Source organism: Acanthopagrus latus, chromosome 1 (genome assembly GCF_904848185.1).
Source record: "Acanthopagrus latus isolate v.2019 chromosome 1, fAcaLat1.1, whole genome shotgun sequence".
Classification (NCBI taxonomy): domain Eukaryota; kingdom Metazoa; phylum Chordata; class Actinopteri; order Spariformes; family Sparidae; genus Acanthopagrus; species Acanthopagrus latus.
The window spans coordinates 5632172-5653250 of NC_051039.1; the positions used below are offsets into that span (position 1 = coordinate 5632172).

At 41.4% G+C, this 21079-nt stretch overlaps 2 protein-coding genes across 4 annotated transcripts; both read left to right on the forward strand.

The window, feature by feature from the left end:
* Positions 1 to 542: 542 nt before the first annotated feature.
* LOC119017198 (bifunctional apoptosis regulator-like) lies at positions 543 to 8775 on the forward strand. 3 transcript variants are annotated; one of them, XM_037093715.1, is made up of 9 exons: positions 543 to 802; positions 2476 to 2776; positions 4004 to 4102; positions 4505 to 4598; positions 6162 to 6334; positions 6571 to 6715; positions 7082 to 7261; positions 7900 to 8096; positions 8504 to 8775. In XM_037093715.1, exons 2-9 carry the CDS (start codon positions 2496 to 2498, stop codon positions 8694 to 8696), a joined length of 1362 nt encoding a protein of 453 aa, XP_036949610.1. In that variant the 5' UTR covers positions 543 to 802; positions 2476 to 2495; the 3' UTR covers positions 8697 to 8775. The 3 variants fall into 3 exon arrangements, with proteins under 3 accessions (XP_036949610.1, XP_036949601.1, XP_036949618.1); XM_037093706.1 differs by having other exon boundaries at positions 544 to 806; XM_037093723.1 differs by lacking the exon at positions 543 to 802 and adding an exon at positions 860 to 958.
* A 2118-nt stretch (positions 8776 to 10893) lies between these two features.
* Positions 10894 to 20211, forward strand: txndc11 (thioredoxin domain containing 11). The gene is made up of 13 exons (XM_037093516.1): positions 10894 to 11481; positions 12854 to 12950; positions 13044 to 13163; positions 13461 to 13558; positions 13887 to 14016; positions 14206 to 14299; positions 14557 to 14669; positions 14760 to 14963; positions 15358 to 16066; positions 16681 to 16868; positions 17077 to 17189; positions 17316 to 17396; positions 17925 to 20211. Exons 1-13 carry the CDS (start codon positions 11357 to 11359, stop codon positions 18445 to 18447), a joined length of 2595 nt encoding a protein of 864 aa, XP_036949411.1. The 5' UTR covers positions 10894 to 11356; the 3' UTR covers positions 18448 to 20211.
* Positions 20212 to 21079: the final 868 nt, after the last annotated feature.

Sequence of the window (21079 nt, forward strand, 5' to 3'; positions counted from 1 at the left end):
CATAAAAGGCTGTATTTCACCTGCAAAAAAGCAATTACAGCTCCTAGTTGTGACTGAAAGGTTGTTACTGCATTATATTCACTTGATTTCACTCTTAGTGGTTATATTTGACAGATTATAACAAATCCAGTCATTTTTTACCAGTCCATATACCTTTAAAGGGCCAATACAACTCATAAAAGGCATTTTACCCTTGGTGGGTTATATCTGACAGATTATATAACATATATATATATATTCTATAACATGTCTTATCCTGCAGAATGTGTGCTCTGATGTTGACTCAGGACTATCTGAAGACACACTGATACATAACTCACTATTAATGTAACATGTTCTCCCCTTGACCTGTTAGTTAATAGGTTACCTCAGGGATCAGCTCTGAACTTTGAGCTGCAGCAGCTTTCAAAAAGCCACATGTCAGAAATCAGCTGTGCCTCACAGGCATTACAACATCACGGAGGAAGAGCTCCTGTGTCCTCCTCCTCCTCCTCCTCCTCCTCCTCCTCCTCCTCTGCTGCAGCTGCGGGCTCACAAGTGAGTGTAGACCACTGACGACCGTTCACCCGCAATCAGGCACCCGCATGACACGTTGACGTGCGCGTGGGAGTGTGCGTGGGGCTTTCCACAGCAGCAGCGGCAGCGGTGCGGGGTGCCATGGTGACAACTACTGAAGCAGAAATACTCCTCCGCTCCGTAGATCGTTTGATCCGGTGTTGACTGACGGGAAGCGACACGAAGTTATTACAGCAGATGGTAATGTCTTCCTCCAGCGGGTCAGCTGTCAGAGGCCACTCCTGAGGCAGGTAATCTGAGGTTTTGATGGATGACGTTGACTGTTAGCAGTTACTCACTTAGCACAGGTAACTCAGCACGACGCGTCACTACTGCTAAGGTAGCTTTTGGCTTTCTCTCACAGCTAGCACAACAGTCCTACAGCGAACGACTGCACATCTCGGTATGTGTAACATCAGCGATCTATTTCTCACGAAGCTAACGTAGCTAACTTTTGTAGCTATCGAGCTAGACTGTCACAGAGTTAACAGCTAACGTCCACATCAGGATGTGGTTAGTTAACGTTACCTGCTAGCAAAGTAGCTAGCTAATTAGACCAAACGAGCTGTCAGCGTCTAAATTAATGTAAGGTTTTCGCTTCCGGTTCTAACAGGCTTCGTTGTTTGTTGTTTAATAACGTTATTTGTACATTAGCTACGTATTTGACCCATTGCTATCAGGACAACAGCTCATTGTCAACAAAATAACGTAACCAAATGTAGCTGAAAGTACTGCATTAGCTAGCTGACAGCTAAAATGATTCTTCATGCCTTTTCCTCATCCAGACATATATTTACTCGTGTTTATATGTCCTCAATGACATCCAGTGTCTATCAGCATTACGCCCGTTGAAGGAGTAAGTCTGTGGTTTTGGAAATTTAAGCTGGCATACCTCCTTATCCACAACTGATGTAGCTATACTTTACATTAATGCTGCTGACCACTTTCAAATACCTTCCGTGTAGTTTAACATCATTATATGTGTTTTGCTAAACTGCTGCAGGCAACTACTGCGTTCTATATGCTTCTGTAATCATATTTAACAAGCTAAATCAACTCTGCATTCATTTTCATTAGAGTCACATTATCTATGTGGACTGTAAAGATTTTCTGTGTTTCTCTGTTTTATAACACTGTAAACTGGGTTTGTATTAGGGAATGCACGATACATATCAGACAGACACATTATCTCCATATAATGGAGACATTACTTTATCAGTAATGATCAGTAGAGCCCGACTGATAAAGGATACTGATACAAATAGTTGGTGAAAAGTGTGATACTGCGATATATTGGCCAATAGAACCACGTAACAAAACATAAACAGATTTCTGTAACATTAGTTATTTGTAGTTATTTATGAGTCCTCACTGAAATAATGTGATAATGCACTTTAAAAATAAACTTGTTTGTTTTTTTGTCACAACAGAACAGAGGAACATCAAAATATATTATAGGGTTTGTGGTGTTCTTAACAGGAGTGTTGATCAGGCTGCCCACACTGTTTTAGCTTACTTTCAGAATGACCGGATCAAAATGATCTACCTGCATATAAAATACTAAACATCTATTCATTTATACATACACTGAGTATACTTTATCTAACACAATGCATAACTGATACAGAGAGAGTAATGTAACACTTGGTATTGCACATAAAAATTGACAGCAGTAATGCACACAGGTGACAAACAGCCATCAATACTGCACACAGTTTACACACCAGGAGCTGGTGGTTTTTTGACAAAGTTTTTGAATGACTGAAAAATGTTCTGTCCCTGTGTGCATTCTCACATGGGCAGTAATGTTAATAGCTCCTCTTTTGCAGTCATATCTGTAAACACAGTCCAAATAAAAATGCACATCTGGGCTGTATCGCTGGTGTATTCTTTTGTAACCTTGTTGCTCCTCTTATCCAGACTTGGATACGTTGCACCAGATGGAGTGGGATTCGTCAGATGACGGTCTGGGAGCAGTAATGGACGACCCCTCTCACACACTCGAACCGGCTCAGTCAAAGCCCTCTACCACCGGCATCTCCGAGCATGAATTTTCATGTCACTGTTGCTACGACATCTTGGTGAACCCCACCACCCTGACCTGTGGCCATAACTTTTGCCGCCACTGTCTGGCCCTGTGGTGGGAGTCCTCTCACAAAAATGAGTGCCCAGAGTGCCGGGAGAAGTGGGAAGGCTTTCCTAAAATCAACATACTGCTGAGGTATGCTCTTCACAGCCTGACCATATCAGGGAACCAATGTTTGAGTTTCTGACCACAGAATTCACATTTCTCTCATGTACAGTAGAGAACAGAGACTTACTGTCAACCTCAAAAGACGCAAAGTATGTGTGTTAGTGATTATATAACATCTGACTGTCTGTCCATGCCTTCCAGTAATGTTGTTTTCCACTGGGACAGTGGCATTTTGATCATGTTTACATGCACACTAGTATCCCCGTTTTGAGCCTTGTCACATTCAGAGTATGATGTTTACACTAAACACAGAGAAACCAGATTATTCAGCTCCATGTGTACAGGATGATAGTAATATCCTGATGTTTGACTTGTGGTAAGGCATGTTTTTGACAGTTGAAATATCAATTGAGCTTGGCGCCTCTCTGACTGAGTTGGCACTCTGCTGGCTTCAGCTTCTCTGCCTAATGATGAATAATGTTTCCTCCAATGTTTCCCCCACATTATAAGTAGCAGACTTTCCCTGTCAACATGTGGACTGTCACATGTTTATGCTTTATATGGTGCAGCATGGTTTCACTTTCACTCTACTCCAAAACAACTTTGTGAAGTCACATACTTACTAAAGGTCTTTCGATCATTAGTCAAGAATGTCGTGGGTAAAAGGATGATGAGAAACTTGTGGACTAAGAATTATGGAGTTGGTGTTAGAAACACCCAGCCACCACCGACTCCGTCAGTGAAGCAGGAAACAATTGTTTGACCAACATTTGAATGTAAATGACGCATTTACTGTAACACTGAATGAATCAGGAAGTGATGCAAAGTGTCTGACACAGTCAGTGCACAGTGTTGTAGTGTGAAAAGACAGGATTAAAGGTGTTTTCACTTGTCGGAGTACGTTGTACCAAGGGGGCGAAATTTGACAGGCCACAGTCGGGTCAAATTTAACACATAAATCATTACGTTGTCTGCAATTAGACCTGTCATTGTGATGTATCACACATAAAGGCACGTGTTGACTGTTTACTAGAGGAATCAGATAGAGGAAGCAAAGTGTGAAGACGTGGCTTTAGAGGAATTACCACAAATCTTTCTCAGCATGACTGTTGAAGGACCGGTTTGAATCCTCTGCTAAAAGCGAAAGAAAAAAACTCAAACAGCACAATCAGACTTTCACCACCTCTTTTGTTTGTTCTCTTGTAGATGATCAATATTTAATCTGCTAATTTCACTTGATGCTTCTCTCTCTAGGGATGCAACTGACAAGCTGTTCACTGAGGTCGTTCAGCGGAGGAGAGCAGAGATCCAGGCAAACCCCAAAATCTCCCGCAGCTTGCTGGCCTTCCAGAGGTAGCAAGATATAATCTGTGATACAAGCTGATTTTGTGTAGAGCTTTGGGACTGAGTGTGAGCTCAGTGTACACTGAAAAAGTACACTACTGATTTAGCATTGCACTCCTGAAAAATTGTCCGACTCACTATGAGCAGTTTAAGACACAAAGGATCAAAATTGAGGCAGCAGAACTTGGGGTTTATTTATTATGTCCTCTTTATTTCATTTTGAATCTGGTGCCTACATATGGCCGACAGCAGACACACACTTTGATGTCTAGTCTGGTAAAGTTCCCATTTGACAATGATAATGGCATCCCCATGACTTTGCCCTGCGTCTGATCTGTTCTGTTGTATTTTATACCTTTTGTAGTCTGAAGCAAAAGAGCTGACGTGCATTAATTATCTACATGTTTGTAGGTACGGTGACAACTTGGGTAGATCCAAGACAAACCAACACAAAGGAGCGGGCTTCTTCTTCTCTGGCGTCCTAACTGCGCTCACGTGTGTTGCTGTAAGTATTCAACGGCAGGTAAAAAACAACTCAAATACATTCAAACACAGGTGCTATTGACTGTAGGTCAGTGTTGCTGTGTATTTGCATACAGATATATTTTTCTGTGACAGCAATTGTAAGTTGTTGTGGAGGCAATTGCTGTAAATGCCTACAATGTTAAACAAACAGAATATTCAGGTAAATTATGGATAGTTTAAATTAGATTAATTACATTTAGTTTGATATTAGTTACTGGATTGGTAAATTAGATTCATGGCCTGTAAGATGCAGCAAACGTTACCAGTGTCCAGTTGGTGGATATTTACTTTGCACTGCTAATCAATGATATTTTGTAATATACATTATCTAAAGAGTTGTCTTTGCGTGTGCCCACTTTTTTACTCCATGGTATTGTAAAATGCACCTGCTGAGGTCACCACAGTCGTGACTGAAGAGGTGGGTTCATATCATGTAGACAGACCATGTTTATTTTGTCCATGTGGCACCCGGGAGCAACGTCACTGTGTGTTTTGCCGTGTGGCAGTACATTTGTTTGTGTGTGTGTGTGTGCTGTTGGGTAAGAATGTAAATAGAACAGCATGGTCTTGATTTTGTCCACAGTTCATCTATGAATATCATGACTGAATCAAGTCATTCAGAGAAGAAGAGCCTGAGCCACGAGCATCAGATCATTTCAGATTCATGAGACGTGTTAAGTTTTATCTATAATTAACTAATGACAGCTGATCTGTCAAAATCTGTCATGCTTGATCACGTCAAGTGGGCATGAAACTTCAACGTAATCAGTGTTTACATGTTCAGGTTAATATTTTGTTTTTTGGGTTAATTTCATATGCCCAACTTGCTGATCTGGGTTCACCCTTTCTCTAAACTCAAATTAAGATGTCCTTTACCATTTTATTTCCAAAACTAAAGATGTATAGGATTCTTTTTCGCAGTTTTTTAGTTTTTTCACCACAAACAACTTCTTGGTTTTCCATTTGCTCACTTTATTGGTGATTTTGTTCACTTTATCCATTATTATTATAGTCTGTTTATTATGCACAGTACTGATATTTAATGGTGGAGTTACAGTTACTTTTTTTATCTGTATCATACAGCCAAATGGACACTTGTGGATTTTAGTTTAAAACTGAACTGATTTTTCAAGCTCTTGTAGTCTGAGCCGGCTTAACAACTGTCCATGAAGAATGTTAGGGCAGTTGGGGGCAAATTGTCATGCATGGAATTTTATTTTTAGTAATGCTTATTGTTCTTTGTTTAGAAGTGACCTTGCTCTTAAGAGGACTCATTATGTGCTTATTTTGAAACACTGCTGCAGGGTTTAGTCAAACACATATAGTGGCCTCTACTGGCAGTGGCTGATTCATGCAAGACACAGTAACTGAATCTAGTAGAGACACACCAGGTTGGCACCAGACCAGCTTATGAGGTTTTCGTGCCACCGTGCAGACCTGTAAAATTCGCCTTGCAGCCAAATACCAAACGCACCCTGGTGCAGTATAAGCAGGTAAACGAGTGGTCACTGTACTGTGTTTTAATAATTCTGTGTGTTTCCAGGTGATGGTGCTGGTGTATCACTGGAGCAGTGGTGTGGTCGACGAGCATGACCCGCTGATCAGTAAACCTGTGTCTCGCTGGACGCCGGAGGAAGTCGTGTCCTGGCTCGATCACCTGGGTCCCTGGGCTCAGCTTTACAGGGAGCCCTTCCAGCAGGAGAACGTCAATGGCAGGTGGATAAATCATGTGTTTTGACTAGACTTCAACATGCAGACACATTACCTCCTCCAAGACAGAAAGTTTAGCCATCTATTCAACATTTATCCAACATCTAACATGGGTAGAACTGTGGTACATTCTTCTTCTTTGAGGTTAAGACCTGCAAAGTCCCAAAGTACATAATGAGCGTTGCAGCTTATGCTGTAGATCATTATGTTCGTGTCATGTGGTGATTATTTCTTTGCTTTAGGCTGCTGTTGATGCTGGGGGATGAAGAGTTGTTAAAACCTCCTTATAACATTGAAAATCAGGCTCACCGACGGGCGGTTCTGGCTGAACTGGACAGAATTAAAACTCTGGGGGTCAAACCTCCGCAGAACCTCTGGGAATACAAGGTAACGAGGACTGGGCGGCCCCAGAATACACTGTTAATCAATAGTAGCCTTCTCAGTATTGATTGTTGAATTGTTGATTGGATATACTTCCCAAGTTGGTAATATTTTCATTAATTCTTGATGGCAAATTAGAAGTATTAGTACCTCTGAGAAAGTGTGTAAGAATCCTGTTATACTCGTGGTCTGTAAGGAAATGTGACCTTTGCTTTCATTTTAATACCATCGTCCCTTCATTCTACAAAAACTGCCATAATTGAGATTTTAAGAAGAGTCTCCTGTTAATGTTTGTTTAATTTCATCCACGTACAACCAAATGACCGTCCACCTTCTCTGTACTCTTGTATTTCCATCACTTCCATCCTCCAGGCTGCTAATGCAGGGAAGTCTCTGTTCCTGCTGTACGCACTGAAGCGCTCCCCTCGTCTCACACTCTTCTACTTGTATTTATTCGACTACTCGGAAACCTTCCTGCCCTTCCTGCACACCTGCTGTCCGGCCATCGCAAACATCGACCACTCGTTGGAGGGCAGCTTCCTCAACACACAGGTGAGAGTTTGCGGTCTGCCAGATAGAAAATATCATTCAAGAGGTAGAATCAGTGGGTACATATTTATACTTTTATGGGGCATCGATTCACTCACCACCTTTTAGTCAATAATTCAGCAATCAAAAGACCAAAAGAGACAAATATTTAGTTTGTTTCTCTGTATTTTCCAACTTCTCTTCCCTGTTAGTGCCCCCCCAGGAAAGATTGTTCCTAACACAACTACATAACTTTGGCACTGTAGTTTTCAGTAACTTCTACAGTAATAGGAGGTAACAGTGTCTTTATTTGGGACTGTTTCCAGCAATATGTCACCCTGTTTAGTCATCTTAATAGTTTTTTAACAACAGTGGACAAAATGAGGCTTTAAATACACAGGATGTTTGATAGCGTGATCAGTTTATTGTTGCTTTTCGTGGGATTATCATAAAAGTCTTGACAAAAATAGAATAGTTGGTCAAATTTGAGAAAGGCAATATACGATGAGAAGTGATAATTGATATCAAAGCTATAATGATTCATTTAAAATTGTATGTAATTATAATATAGTTATTGAGGATGCAGATCTTACTGTAAAACAAACTGAATTGACTTTTTCCTCTGCTTCTTTTGTTTTCTGTGGTGGTTCTGTGTTCGTTAGTTGGAGCCCAGCTGGCGACAGTGGGCAGAGTTTCTTGTGAAGTACCTCCTGCTTCCGTACCAGCTGATAGCAGAGTTTGCTTGGGACTGGCTGGCCGTCCACTACTGGACATCTCGCTTCATTATTGTCAACACCATGTTGCTGTCTGTGCTGGAAGGCTGCGCACTGTGGAGACTCTGGACAAGAGCCACGATCAGGTAGACTCAGAGGGAACACCGGGCATTCTGTTCCTGCTTTTTATTGTTTTCTCTCTTTTTGATACACAGTCAAATACAGACGTGTTTTTTTTTAAGAATGTGATCAATTTTGATCTGCTAGAGCTGCAACGATTGATTCGTTGATTAGTTGTCAGCTGTGAAATTAACTATTGTGATTGTGTCAATTAATGGGTTAGACTAATTTTTTTAAGGGGAAAAAAGGATGAAGTCTTAAGATTCTAGCTTATAAAAGGTGACGTGTTAGCATTTGGCACTTGTCAAATTCATACTCAATTCTTACAAGTAGCCCATTTAAATATCAAGCTTTTATGTCTGTTGCAGGCATGTGAAGATGTTTAGTTAAAGGTTGGCTACATACACTAACTTAGATTTTCCACTTTCCTCAGGTCTCTGCCGGACAAGATGTGGAACCACTTGTGGAAGATGTTATCTCAGGGGTTCGCATTCGCCATCATGTGGCCTTTTGTCCCGCAGTTTGTGTGCAACTGCCTCTTCTACTGGGCTCTGTACTTCAGTCCCATCATTAATATAGACCTGGTGGTGCAGCAACTGATGCACCCAGAGACTCAGGCACCGTAACAAACTGCATGCAGTCAGTCGCCCAATTAACGCCGTACAATTCACAGCAAATAAAATAGCCAGAAATCCCGTTGCTGAAGTGGACAAGTGTTTATTTTTGGCCGTGAAATCACATGAGACTGGCTTCTTTTCTGCTGGGTGGGAAGTTTTCTCACTTCCAGTCTTGTCTCTCTGCTGGATGGTTGCCATGTGAAACAAAAGAGGCATTGAGCTATTGTAGGAGCAACAAGGCCAACAAGATGAGAACGGGTGAGATATCTGTGGTGTTATTGATAAAGAGAGATTACCGCAGCGATCTCTCTCTCTCTGCGTGCACAGTGCATTCACAAACCACATTGCCTAAAAAGGTCCAGAGGGCAGTTATGCAAATGATTAGTCATGTTCCAGCACCGGTGGTGGTAAGGACGGCCTCGTAAGGAGTTTCCTGACAGCTTTGTAGCACTAAGATGTCTGTGACCTGGCGACTGAACGAAGAACAAAACAAGAATTAATTTTTGTTTGATTAAAAATGTCTTAATAACATGTAATCCACAGCCAGTTAAACGAACAACTGCAGCTTTAAAAGTATCTGGTTGAAGGAAACCGTTTTATAGAAAGTTACAAATTCTTATCCTGCATGAATTTCGATGATGTTCTTCGGGTCTTCAGGGCAGGTTTGACTGTGATCTTGGTCCTGCAGAGCTGTCTGAAGTGTAGAGCGCTGCGAGGTTTGGCAACACGATTGTGAAATGTGTCAAATGTTGACGTTTGTCGTTCTGCAGCCTGATGGGAACGTCAGACTTTACAGGTGATTCAAGGGAAAACAAAAACATCTCACAATATATGTGGCACTTAGATTATGTTTTTCTTAATTTTTTGTGAGATTCCAAAACAGATCTTTCTTTTTTTTCCCTAATTTTTATGATTTTTTAAACAGAACGTGTTCATAGCAGATTTTACTTGCTGGCTCTGCTGACAAATATTGCTTAGCACATTTTTTTATCGTTCAGAAACATTTTGTCTGCATTCTGTTTTCATGTGACGGGAGGGTAGAGCTAATCAAAGCCTTTATTTTTTACATAGTTCATTTGCACTCAAAAGTTCTACACTGTGATTTTGTTTCAATGTTCTCTAATGAAAAAATAAAGATTTTTACATGATGTTGTGCGGATTTCTTTCTATCATGACCATGTAATTCCTGAACAATTTAAATGTATTGAGGATTATTATGTTTATAAGAAAAGCTGAATCCACACTCTGGAGATGTGATAACCTGAACTTCAGAAATAGGAACACCACGTTTTGAATAACTGCATGTGTGCTTATATTACAAAAAGAGCCCTTTAAAATAATTTAGATGAAATAAACAGTGTAAGGAATTACAGTATGTAGATTATAAACAGTATCTTAACATATCTGAAATAACACTCCCACAAAACAACCCTTCATTGACAAAGACATGTTACCAGCTATATTTAACTCACTACATCTGTTGACCTTTACAAATAATCCTACATAAGATCAGGTTGAATGAATCTATAAATATACTTACTGGGTTCCACATGCTCAGTGTTATGTGCACTGTCTGCCATATGCCGATAATATATTTTTACATTAAGTATATTTTTATATGTATAGTCCAACTATATGTTTATATATTCCACATTATGTATTATTAATGTAAGATTTTGTTCTGTTTTGAAGTTAAGAGAAGAATTTCACTGTATGGATCTGTCTTCCCTTACGGATTACAATACATTAATAATTAGAATTTGGGCTAAATCCTAACTTAAACTTAAAATAACTACATTTTTAGCCTTTCTTATGATTAAAATGTTTTATTGCTATTATTTTACGGTATTTACAAATACAATTAAAAAGCCAAATTGTATAAGAAAAGACAAAAACAGACTAAACCAACAAGTACGATTTAAAAAAAAAAAAAAGAAAAGTTTGACGAAAGACCATTTTTAATTTACTGTTCAAGTGAAATTAACTGTACATAGAATATGTGTGGAATGATTTACACAATTTATATTTGTCATATTTATGTTCAGAGAAAAAAAAGAAGAAGAAAAAAAAACAACTTATGAAAAATAAATGTAATCAATATCTTGCGTGTGGCCCATAAAGTTAACCTTAATTGTGTGTCGAGGGGTGCTATTTAAATAAAGTTTAATTGATTATAATCTTTGGAAACACCGCCCTCTAGCGTCCGCCAGCCGCCATGGCAGCAACGGTTGTCGCCATAACAACGTAGGGGCTATCTGTAAAGAGCACGTAGGACTCAAAACGCAAAAATAATCACAAGGACACTTATTACGGTCGAATTCAAACAAGATAGTCACGTATCGCAGTTAAATCCACCAGAACGTAAGACTAACGGATTATAAATCCTAGTGTTTGCTTAATGTTATCGGCACAAATCTCGCGTTTGCCGCCGACAGCACTTTACCGTCTGTCCCTTACGTCATTGTTGCGGAAGTGAAAAGTCTACGTGGGGAAGAAAGGTTGGTCTGACCGCGTTTGAATACCGTACACACCAGCAGCACCGATGTCCAATCCAGGATAGCTGTGTCCCCCGTCTAACCAGTCTTCCTCCCCGCCCCCGTTGGGCTAATGGTCGCGCTGAGCAGCACCCGGGGCGTATAAATGGGACGGAGAGCCGACGACAGCCTGTAATGCTGCGCCGGGTGCGGCAGTCTCTCCGGCAGGTGCTGTTTCTGATGGCCCGGAGACCGGGTCTGCTCTGCGGGGCTATCGTGCTCGGCGTCCTGCTCGTCCTGGCCGTCAAATTCACATGCAGGTAACTGTCAGCAGCGTCAGCCAGAGCAGCCTCAAGTCTGTCAGTGTGAGCTAGTTCTCAGGCTAACAGACCTCCTGACTGAACATGGTGGTTACGTGGAGATAAACGTTGTTGTTGTTGTAGCATTAGCAAACCGTTAATTAGCTAACATTTATAATGAGCTGGTTACTTAAAAAACCAGGTGGGGGTCTTCGTGTGTTGTGCTGCTGATCTGAACCTGACGTGAACTGCAGGACAAGAGGATTAACCCTGCTTAAAAACCTTTAAAACTTTTTAAACAGACAGCAGTGTATTTACTGTCTGTCTTTCCTCCGGGACATCCTCAAGGTGTGTTTGAAAGTGACCCAGAAGACATTTTAAAAAAAAAAAAAAACTCAGCTCAGGAGTTAACAACACATTGATCCTCCAGCTGTGGAGGTTACAGCTGTTAGGAGTGAAACTTGAAGCAAACTGTGGACAAATGATCTCAGATACATCCTGTTTCTGGTGCCAGAACAAAGTGTTGAAAGTGTTGAGTAAAAGTAGTAATATTAGTGTAAGGGTTGTTCAAAAGTATAACCAGCACAATCTGTAGATCTGATCACACACACTGTTTTATTAGTCAAGTAAAGGCAGTGTACAGTGCCTGTAGCTGTTTTGATTTAACAGTCAATAATTTGACTTTTTGTTGTGATGGAAGCAAATTTTAAGCAGTTTTCCAAGTTGATTGTTGGCTGCCTTATCAGTCGATTATTGGTTAATCATTGATGATATATGAGTTATACTGGACAATTCTCCGTTTGTCCAGCTGACAGTTTGAACCACTAATGCTGGTCTATGTTTGATGCAAACATCAGGAGTTAAAACAAACACCATGAATAAAGTAAAGACCAAGTTACCTGAATGATAAACTACGCAAAACATGAACACAAAATAAAATAGTGACTTAATTTAAGTAATATTAAATGTTATGTTGTATTTTTTAAGTTTCAAATTAGTGTATTTTGATTAAATGCATTTGTGCCCATCACTCACTGTTGGTTATCTGTTAAATTCTTAACAGCGATGATTCGTTTAATCATTGAAATCCATAGTTATTATAGAAGTAAAGCAAACATTGACTTTTTTTCTTTTCTTGTGTTTTTTTTATGTTTTCTTCAATTGACTCATGATTTAATTAACAAATAGTTTAAGCACTAAACATCACAGACTTAACTTCCAGTGGAGAAGCAAATAGTAGACAAATGATGTCGGGCACTCCCTGCCTCGTGACTCTGGCAGTCTTTTTCCACCTGTGAAACCTCCAGAGAATAAAGTGTTTAGTTCAACACAGGAAAGTTTGAATTTGCACTGAAGTCTTTTTTTTTTTTTTTTGAAAATTCTCTCTCTGTAGCCGTGCTAAGAATGTGGTGGCATCGGCTCGGCCTCCGGTGCGGTTCTTCTCTACCGAGGCCCCGGTAGTGGACCTCTACATGGGTCAGCTAGACCAGGTGAGACGCCAGGTGGTAAAATCAATGACCACACAGAGTTAAAATCTTCCACAGTCGTCGGGCTGTGACACGTCTGTAATGTTTTCTCTGCAGGTGGAGCGTCTCAGGAGCATGGCGGAGGTATCGCTCATCTTCTTCTACGCACCGTGGTGTGCTCATTCGATGGCTGCGCGGCAGGAAGTGCAGCAGGTCGCCAAGAAGTTGGCCAAACAGGTACAGCACACCTGAGGACACAACAGACACCCTGCAGGGCTGTTTTGATATCAGAAAACAACCTTAACTGATGACCGCTGACAAGGCAGCAACAAACAATGGCTTGACGTTATGGAAACATGCATGTCAACTTAGAAAGAGTGAATACAGCTCATAAAATATTAACTTGTACTTGTCTGACTGTTGAGATGTAATTCATCAAGCTCTGACCCTGACAATGAAAACACATCACACCATCTCTGTCGTCTGGAAATTCACGGTTCAGCTCTTGTTTCTCTGTTTCTCACACAAACACAGGTGCAGTTTGTGGCCGTTAACTGTTGGTGGAGTCAGGGGAAATGCAGGAAGCAAAACCGCTTCTATCAGTACCCGATCATCCATTTGTTTTATAGAAGGTAAGATGCTGAATAATGGGCACATGAAAAATGAAACTGAAGAGCACAACGTGACTTTAACATTCCTGCCTCAACTGATAAGATTACTTCAGTTTAAGAAGTCTTTATTCTGTCTGCTGGAAACTTGACACACTGATCAGTGCATTAGTGGCTTTGGTTTGTAATGTGTCAGATGTTGATGTGTCTGAGCTTTAACACATTAAAATCCATCTCGTCTTGTCTCAGGCATTTCCTGTATGAAAATAGTGCCACCACTCATTTCAGTTGAACTTTAATGTTCAATTCCTGTATGTCATCTTAACTACTTATTTACATTTCTGTGCTGCAGGTTTGGGCCTATTGAGTACAAGGGTCCATTTTTGGCTCCGTATGTGGAAAGTTTTATCCTCAGAGTCATCACGCCGCTCACTTACCTCCCATCCAGAGCAACACTGAGAGAGTTCCTCTCCTATCACGAGGTATTTTTTGTCTTCGTTTGATTGAGAGTTGGCAGGAAAACATGTAAAGTCACTAACGTTGGCTCTCTCTTTACGGAAAGTTGAGTTAAGTTACATAATCTGTGTTTGTTACACCTGTGTCTTCTTTGAATAAGACTGTATTTCCATGATACTTTGGAATGTAATTGGCTGTCTCTTGTGCGTTTGTAGCCTCGAGTGGTGGGTTTCTTCCAGTTCAACTCCTCTCCTCAGCCGCCGGGGTACATCACATATCTGTCCTCTGCTCTGCAGGCTCTAAAAAGGGGTAAGAAGATGTCATATGGCACTGAAGCTGGTTCATTTGTAAAAAAAAAAAAAAAGTGTTGGATTAAAAACGGCCTTGTTTGTGAAACTTTAACATTGAAGATAAAAGTGAGTGAGCTTTGAATGAAAAATGTACAATAATGGATTAATGTCAGTGTTGTATGTTCAGTCTTGTGAATGCATTCGCTTTATCAAATGTGCTGAAAGTGGGTTTATGAAGTTCAGATGTTTTCAGTCTTCTCTGTTTTCCTGGTACAGATTTCCGCGGTGCTGTACGTTTCGGGGTTGTGACCAACAAACAGGTAGCCGAGGCCATCCCGCTGCAGGACGATGAAACAGTTTACCTTTACAGAAGATTGAATTCCTCTTTGGTAAGTAAAAGTCAGCAGTGAAAATAACAGCAGATTCTGACTGTAATTTAAGGTGTACACTCACGGACTGGGGTTGTTTTCTTCTGTTAGATCTTCCCTCGAAGTGAGCGCAACTTCACATCAGAGGCCATCTGTAGCTGGGTGTTTGAACACCACGAGACCGTCCTCCACTGGCTGCAGCCTCCAGGAACAAAGTCCCGCCTCCTGGAACGTGAGCTGACTAAAGGTCCGGCACTGCTGCTGTTCCTGCCACACAATCCGCTCGGGTCCAGCCCCAGTCCCATACTGCAGCAGGTGAGCAGGGAAGGGAGTAAGAGTTACCTGATCTGTGGAGATAGATTTGTAAATACAGATTTTATTTGTGAACATTAATCAGTCTACTCATCTGTGTAACACTGGCAGTCAGTATGTGTTAATCTTGGAGCTATAAATCTGGAATTCTTGTTCGATGGTGACATCAGTTTTGAGAAGGTTGTACAGTCCTCTTTCCTCCAAATACATACCTTTCCAAAAATTAGATCTTCTTATCCTCTGACGACCCTGAAAGAGGTATCCATGTACACTGCTGCATCTCAGTTTATCAATGTTTAAAAGCAACATCTTCCAATTGTAGTTTGTTCCAATTGTGTCAGCAAAGTTCTCAAAAAATTCAATAAAACCTGACCACATCCCATCTTTTGTCTTTCAGGTTGCAGACATCGCTGTGCGTTATCATTCCTGTGACAACAAAAACCACTCCAGCTCGGACGAAAGTTCCACCTCCCACTCGCAGTGCTGCCAGTCAGTCCTCCTCCCAGAGTCCAGCACCAGTGTGTGTGAGGTGTGCCTCAGCTTGTCGCGATCGCTCCTGACCAGCTCCTCTGTGTGCTGCTCCTTCTCCTCCACGGCTCAGGGAGGAGACGTGTTGCAGTCTTATCTCAGACACTGCTGCCTGCACCAAGAATCGGACCCCGCGTCCATAAAAACCGCAACCTCATTGGGCTGTAGCAACTTTCTGAACAGCTACAGCCCATTTAGTCAGTACAGTGCCTGCTGTAGGAAAGTTAAACCTCAACTCAACGAATCACAAGCCAAAGAGGAGCCAGACATGCAAAGAGTTCCCCTCACGCCCCCATCTTCATCCATACCTCCACCGTCTGGCCCTCAGCAGGAAGCAGACGGGATCACAGGGCTCTGGTGTCAGACCAACAGGACGCTCAGGTTTTATGTGCTGGATGTCGCTCTGAACTGGCCTTTGGCGGTGAGGCTCGGAGCAACGGGCAACAAAAGTGCTTCTTCACACCAGGAGGCTGGCGGTGGGAGCAGTGACGGGTCGTTTGCAGCTATTGTGAACCTGAAGGACGAGGTTCATTATGTTCTCCACCGCAACCGAGAAACCACACTGACCGAGTCTCTGGGTAAGACAGTGTTTCATTCATATTACGTGGTTCTGTTTGGCTTGTAGCTCAGAAAGAAAGTCACTGAACACACACCAACACATTGTGATGATGTTGATGTTACAAGTTGTGCATAATTTTAATCACATAAATAAATGCCCTTTTATACATCTAATAAAAGTGGCCATAAAAGGCTATAGCTGCTCATATTAGTTTTGAGACAGTTAAACATGTTTTAGATTTAAATGTAGAAGGTTTTATCTGGACTTCATGTGTGAAAGTCCACCTAGTTGGATGCAGCTGTAGTTTAGAAACACATTTCTCAGATCTGTGTTTGAATGGAAAGCTACAGAGTCTATTCAGCGTGTGGTTACTATGTCTGTTTGAATCCCCTGATTCTGTGGGACATGGTCTTGTGCTGTTTCACAGTTTTGCATATTATGCATATCATCTGAGATGTCTCAGTTTCATTGTTGTTTGCATAGTTTGAAACCACAAAGAAACTGGTGTAGTGGCCTTTACAGTCGTACGTGAGCGTTTAAGCTGAGTGAGGCTCACCCCAGCTGAGTAAAAGCTTCAGTCATGATTGAATATGAGTCTAGAAGTAATTCTCTGCTTTCGTCGTCTACTTAAAGAGGCCTTCATCAGGAACTTCAGTGCTCCATACAGCCTCCTCCAGAGACACCTGGTGGGAGAGGAAGAGCGGAAAGATGGCGAGGGGGAAACCAGGCATCCAGACCAACACCAGCACTCGTCGCCTCGCCCGCTCATCACAGAACTGAACACTGCCTCCTTCCTGCCTTCTGTCATGGACGTCCAAAAGGTGAGAAAAGACTCAAATACTGGCGTCGTCCCCAAACCAGCCAAAGTTGAATGGGAGTACATAACACAACTCCCCAAAAGCCAGTTCACTGCCATGTCCCCGTCTGACGGTGTTCATGCTGTGAGTGTTTTGTATAGTGACTGATGTTCAGTCTGAAGGTCAGCTGTGTTGAGTTCAAGGACCTGAGCTGCTGTCTGTTCTCCTGTAGGATGTTCTGCTGTTCTACTACACTCAGTGGTGTGGATTTTGTTCTGTTCTCAACCACGTCCTCATCCAGCTGGCCAGATTATTACAGGGAAACAGCACCATCACTGTCGCCAGGTACAGAATGTTTAAATCTTAGTTAGTACAGGTTTATATGTCAGTACAGTGTGTGTAAGTGTAAGTTAATTTAAGGATCTAGTATTGATATTAACATTTATTAACATCCTAATTTTGTTTCCGCAGGGTGAATGTTGCTCGTAACGACCTTCCATGGGAGTTCATGGTGGATCACGTTCCCTCTGTTCTTCTCTTTCCCAAATACAGGTAAGACAGACAAACGCAAATTCACTGACATTTGCATTTCCCAATAATCCCTGGACATTTGACTGGCAGTGACCACAGGACGTGTGTCAGAGCTGAATCTGGAAACTGTTTTGATAACTGATGATATTATTAACGATTATCTTCATGAAATGACGAAGAAAAGAAGCAAATCCTGAACCAACAAATGTTTAAAAATTGACTGAAACAACTTATTGATTATCGGATATATGGTGAGGAGTTTTCCTTCAGTTGACACACGTGAGGAATGTGTTTGATGTGTTTATTTATTTTTGTCTTAACAGTTTTACACTGTTTAATTAGACAATGCAAACAATTTGAAGACATCCTTTTGGATTTTAGGACTTTTAGGTTTTTTTTAGGTTTTTTTTTAATTAATGCCAGCTGTGAACTGACAGTGAAGCCGTCTGCTTGTGGTCAGATCACTTAGGATGGAAGGATTTCACCACAATATCATCAATGAATTTCAGTTTTCACTCTTGTTTTCTCTGTTCTGTGTTTTTCTTCAAGAAAACATTTTAGTGTGAAGTTTCCTGACGACCTGCCCATCACATTACCCAACCTCCTACGCTTCATCCTGCAGCACTCTGGTTCAGTACAATACGCAGACAAACCAGCGACTTCTTCTAGCGAGGGTGAGGGGCCGGGGGCCATCTTCCGTGCTGAGTTCCTGGCACTCCAGCATGAGGTTCAAACGCTGCGTCACGCCCGTGAACGTCTCTCCCAGCAGCTGGCGCAACTGTGGCGTGACAACAGGCGGCTGACATTTGACACTCGCACCTTAGAGGCCAAGAACTCAGAGCTGCAGCAGGAGAGACAAAACTTAGAGGAGCAGCACCGGGAGAAAAGTAGGCAGCTTGGCGAGGCGGTGAGGCGGCTGCAGGACCTGGCAGACGCCTCTGAAAACCTGCTGAACGAGAACACACTGCTCAGGGTCCTGCTGAGGGCGCTGAAGGGCAGGACGGAGGCTAAAGAACAGGTGGAGGTGGAGAGAAAAGAGGCAGAACAGAAGAGAAGCCATATGGCGTCATGACCACGAGTCCGCAGGGAATCTTGAGAGCGAGAGAAGAGAAAAGAGGGCCAGGAAAGGAAGACAGAAGAGGTGAAACAGGAGGAATTACTGAGCTAAATGAAGATGAGCAGAGGAGGTCATTCAAAGCCCACAGGGCAAAGACCTAGACATGTCATCGTGAGAGGAAAGGAGGATGAAATGACGGCTCCGATCTGTCAGGAGAGCATCTAACACTGCTGCTAAGTCAGGATAGATGTGAGGAAACGCTTAAAAGAAGGTGGAGAAGTAGCCAGCAAAACATCAGTGCTGGTCAGAGTCAGAATACTACATAAAAGTACTGTGATGATGGTGGGATTATCCACTCTTAGGAACACACTAGTATGGGAACTAAGTGCCAACTGTCCAATTTAAAATCAATACTACTCAGTCCTGATGCTGTGCTTTCACAAATGTAATGTCTGTTGAAGTGTGAAGACGTAACCAGAGTTGATCGAGTTACACAGAGCCCTGCAGCCAGAGCGCACCCTCCCTGAGTTCTTATGCAATAGATGATATTTAAATAAAGGCCAAGGCTCAGATAATAGCCAGCATGAACAAATAAAGGCCAGGTGAAGGTGAACAGTGTTTGGTGAAGGTAGGAAACTGTCAATCACGTGTTCCTGAAACCCAAAGTGACATCCTCAAATAGTTTGTTTCATCTGATCAGACAGTTTAAAACCTGAATTTTGAGTCTTCTTTAACAAGACAATTAAATAAAATCAGCAAATCCTCCTGCATGTAGAGCTGCAGTGATTAGTTGATTCATTGATTGGTCAACAGAAAAAAAATGAATCGCCAGCTTTTGAGATACTAGATTAATTGTTTTGGATCATTTTTTTTAGCAAACGTCAGACGTTTGCTGAAAAGTCAGGATTTTTGCTGCTTTTCTTTCTCATACATGATCATAAATAAAGAGTCTTTTGGTTTTTAACTGGTTGTTGGACAATAAAAGCTGTTTGAAGATGTCACTTTGGACTTGGTTGCAACCTCAGCAGAACAACAGAGTCGCTCAGTTTCTCTTTTTGTCCGCAGACACAATGCTTTCATATTGTAGTTAATTCCAGTTGTTCCCTCCTTGCTGTACTTTCTAAACACAGTGAAGCTGCGGCAACAAAACTCAACACCTCCTGATCTAAATATAAAAGGAAGGATGCCGAGGAAGGTGATGAGTTTCATTCACAGACGTTTATTTGGAAGGAAAAAGGTCACGGTGGAACACGTTAAACTACATTTTATGAAGGAACAGGAAATCTAAGAAACAAAAGCCTGCTTCTCTGTTTGAGAAGTTCCAGTGTGCACTCACCTGCTGCTCTACAAGCTGAGAGACAGTGACAACATGTTCCAGTCATCGTCTTTCAGGTTGATGTTGAGCAGCAGGTAAAAGCACGACTACAGGTCAGGGAGATGGACTCTGGCTGCAGGGAGGAGAGAGACGGCTACTGATGAAGCCGAGACTTATTTAATACTGAAGACGTGTCACCTGCTCACTGATCGGCAGGCGAGCCTCGGAGCACTTGAAATAATTAGCAAGATGTTTCTGTTTTCTTTTTGTTTGTTGTTTTTTTTCTTGAAGGGGATATAATGCTTTTGTTAAACGGATCTATTTTTACAGGAATCATTGAGTCTCTAAAATATTATTTCTTTGTAACTATTCAGGTATTAAGAATGAGATGCTGCAATTGTTTACATGTGAAATATTGCACCTGTTTTTACTGATTAAAAAAAAAAATCTTTCATCTTATCGGACTCCTGTGTTTTATCGTGGTCGGCGTCTAATTGTTGAAATTGGTTGTGGATTTAAAATATTTGTTCTGTGTCAGAGATTCAGAATCAACCTTATATTTTTCTTCATGACAATTACTCCTCTTTTTAAACTTTCTAAGTGTGTACAAATCATTGTAATGTCTAAATTTTAAAAAGAGGAATGAACTGGGGGAGAAGCAAAGGTTTTCGATACTATTATCAGTCATCTCCATCAAATTCATTCCTTCCTCCACAAGTTTTAGGCTTCAAAGGCTGCTCACAAATTGATTAAGAGCTGGATGGAAGTACCTGAATTTCACTTGAGAGAAACTTGCAAGTACAAGTCTTACATTCGGGATCCTGATCGTTACAAGAAGTAAAAGTGCTCATTCAGAAAGTCTCATTTTGGAGACAAATACATGAAATCACTGGATTATAACTAGTGATGCATTCAGGTGTTATTCATTTCTAGTAAAGGTGCAGTAAAACAATTATATTACTTTATATAGGCTTGATAAAATAATCTCAGTTTGCTAAAATAATGTCCAGTAAATGTAGCGGAGAATAATGTAGCTTCCAAAATGAACTGCGGTCAAAATATGAATATGAATTAACTAATTTACTGTATGTGGCTCGTTAATCTGATTGTCTTCTGGTTGAAAACAATGTAAAATGTCTTGTTTGTATAAATAAATGCATATGAGAGGCTTCATTTCACTCAGAACACAACACACATCCTGTTTGACTCACCAGAAGATGGCAGCACCTGTCAGTCGCAGCTCGTTCTCACCTCTTGTTTCACTTCAGGTGATGCTGATTACAAATCTGTTAACGAGCACAGCAGAGTGAAGATCTCAGAGATGAAGAGGAA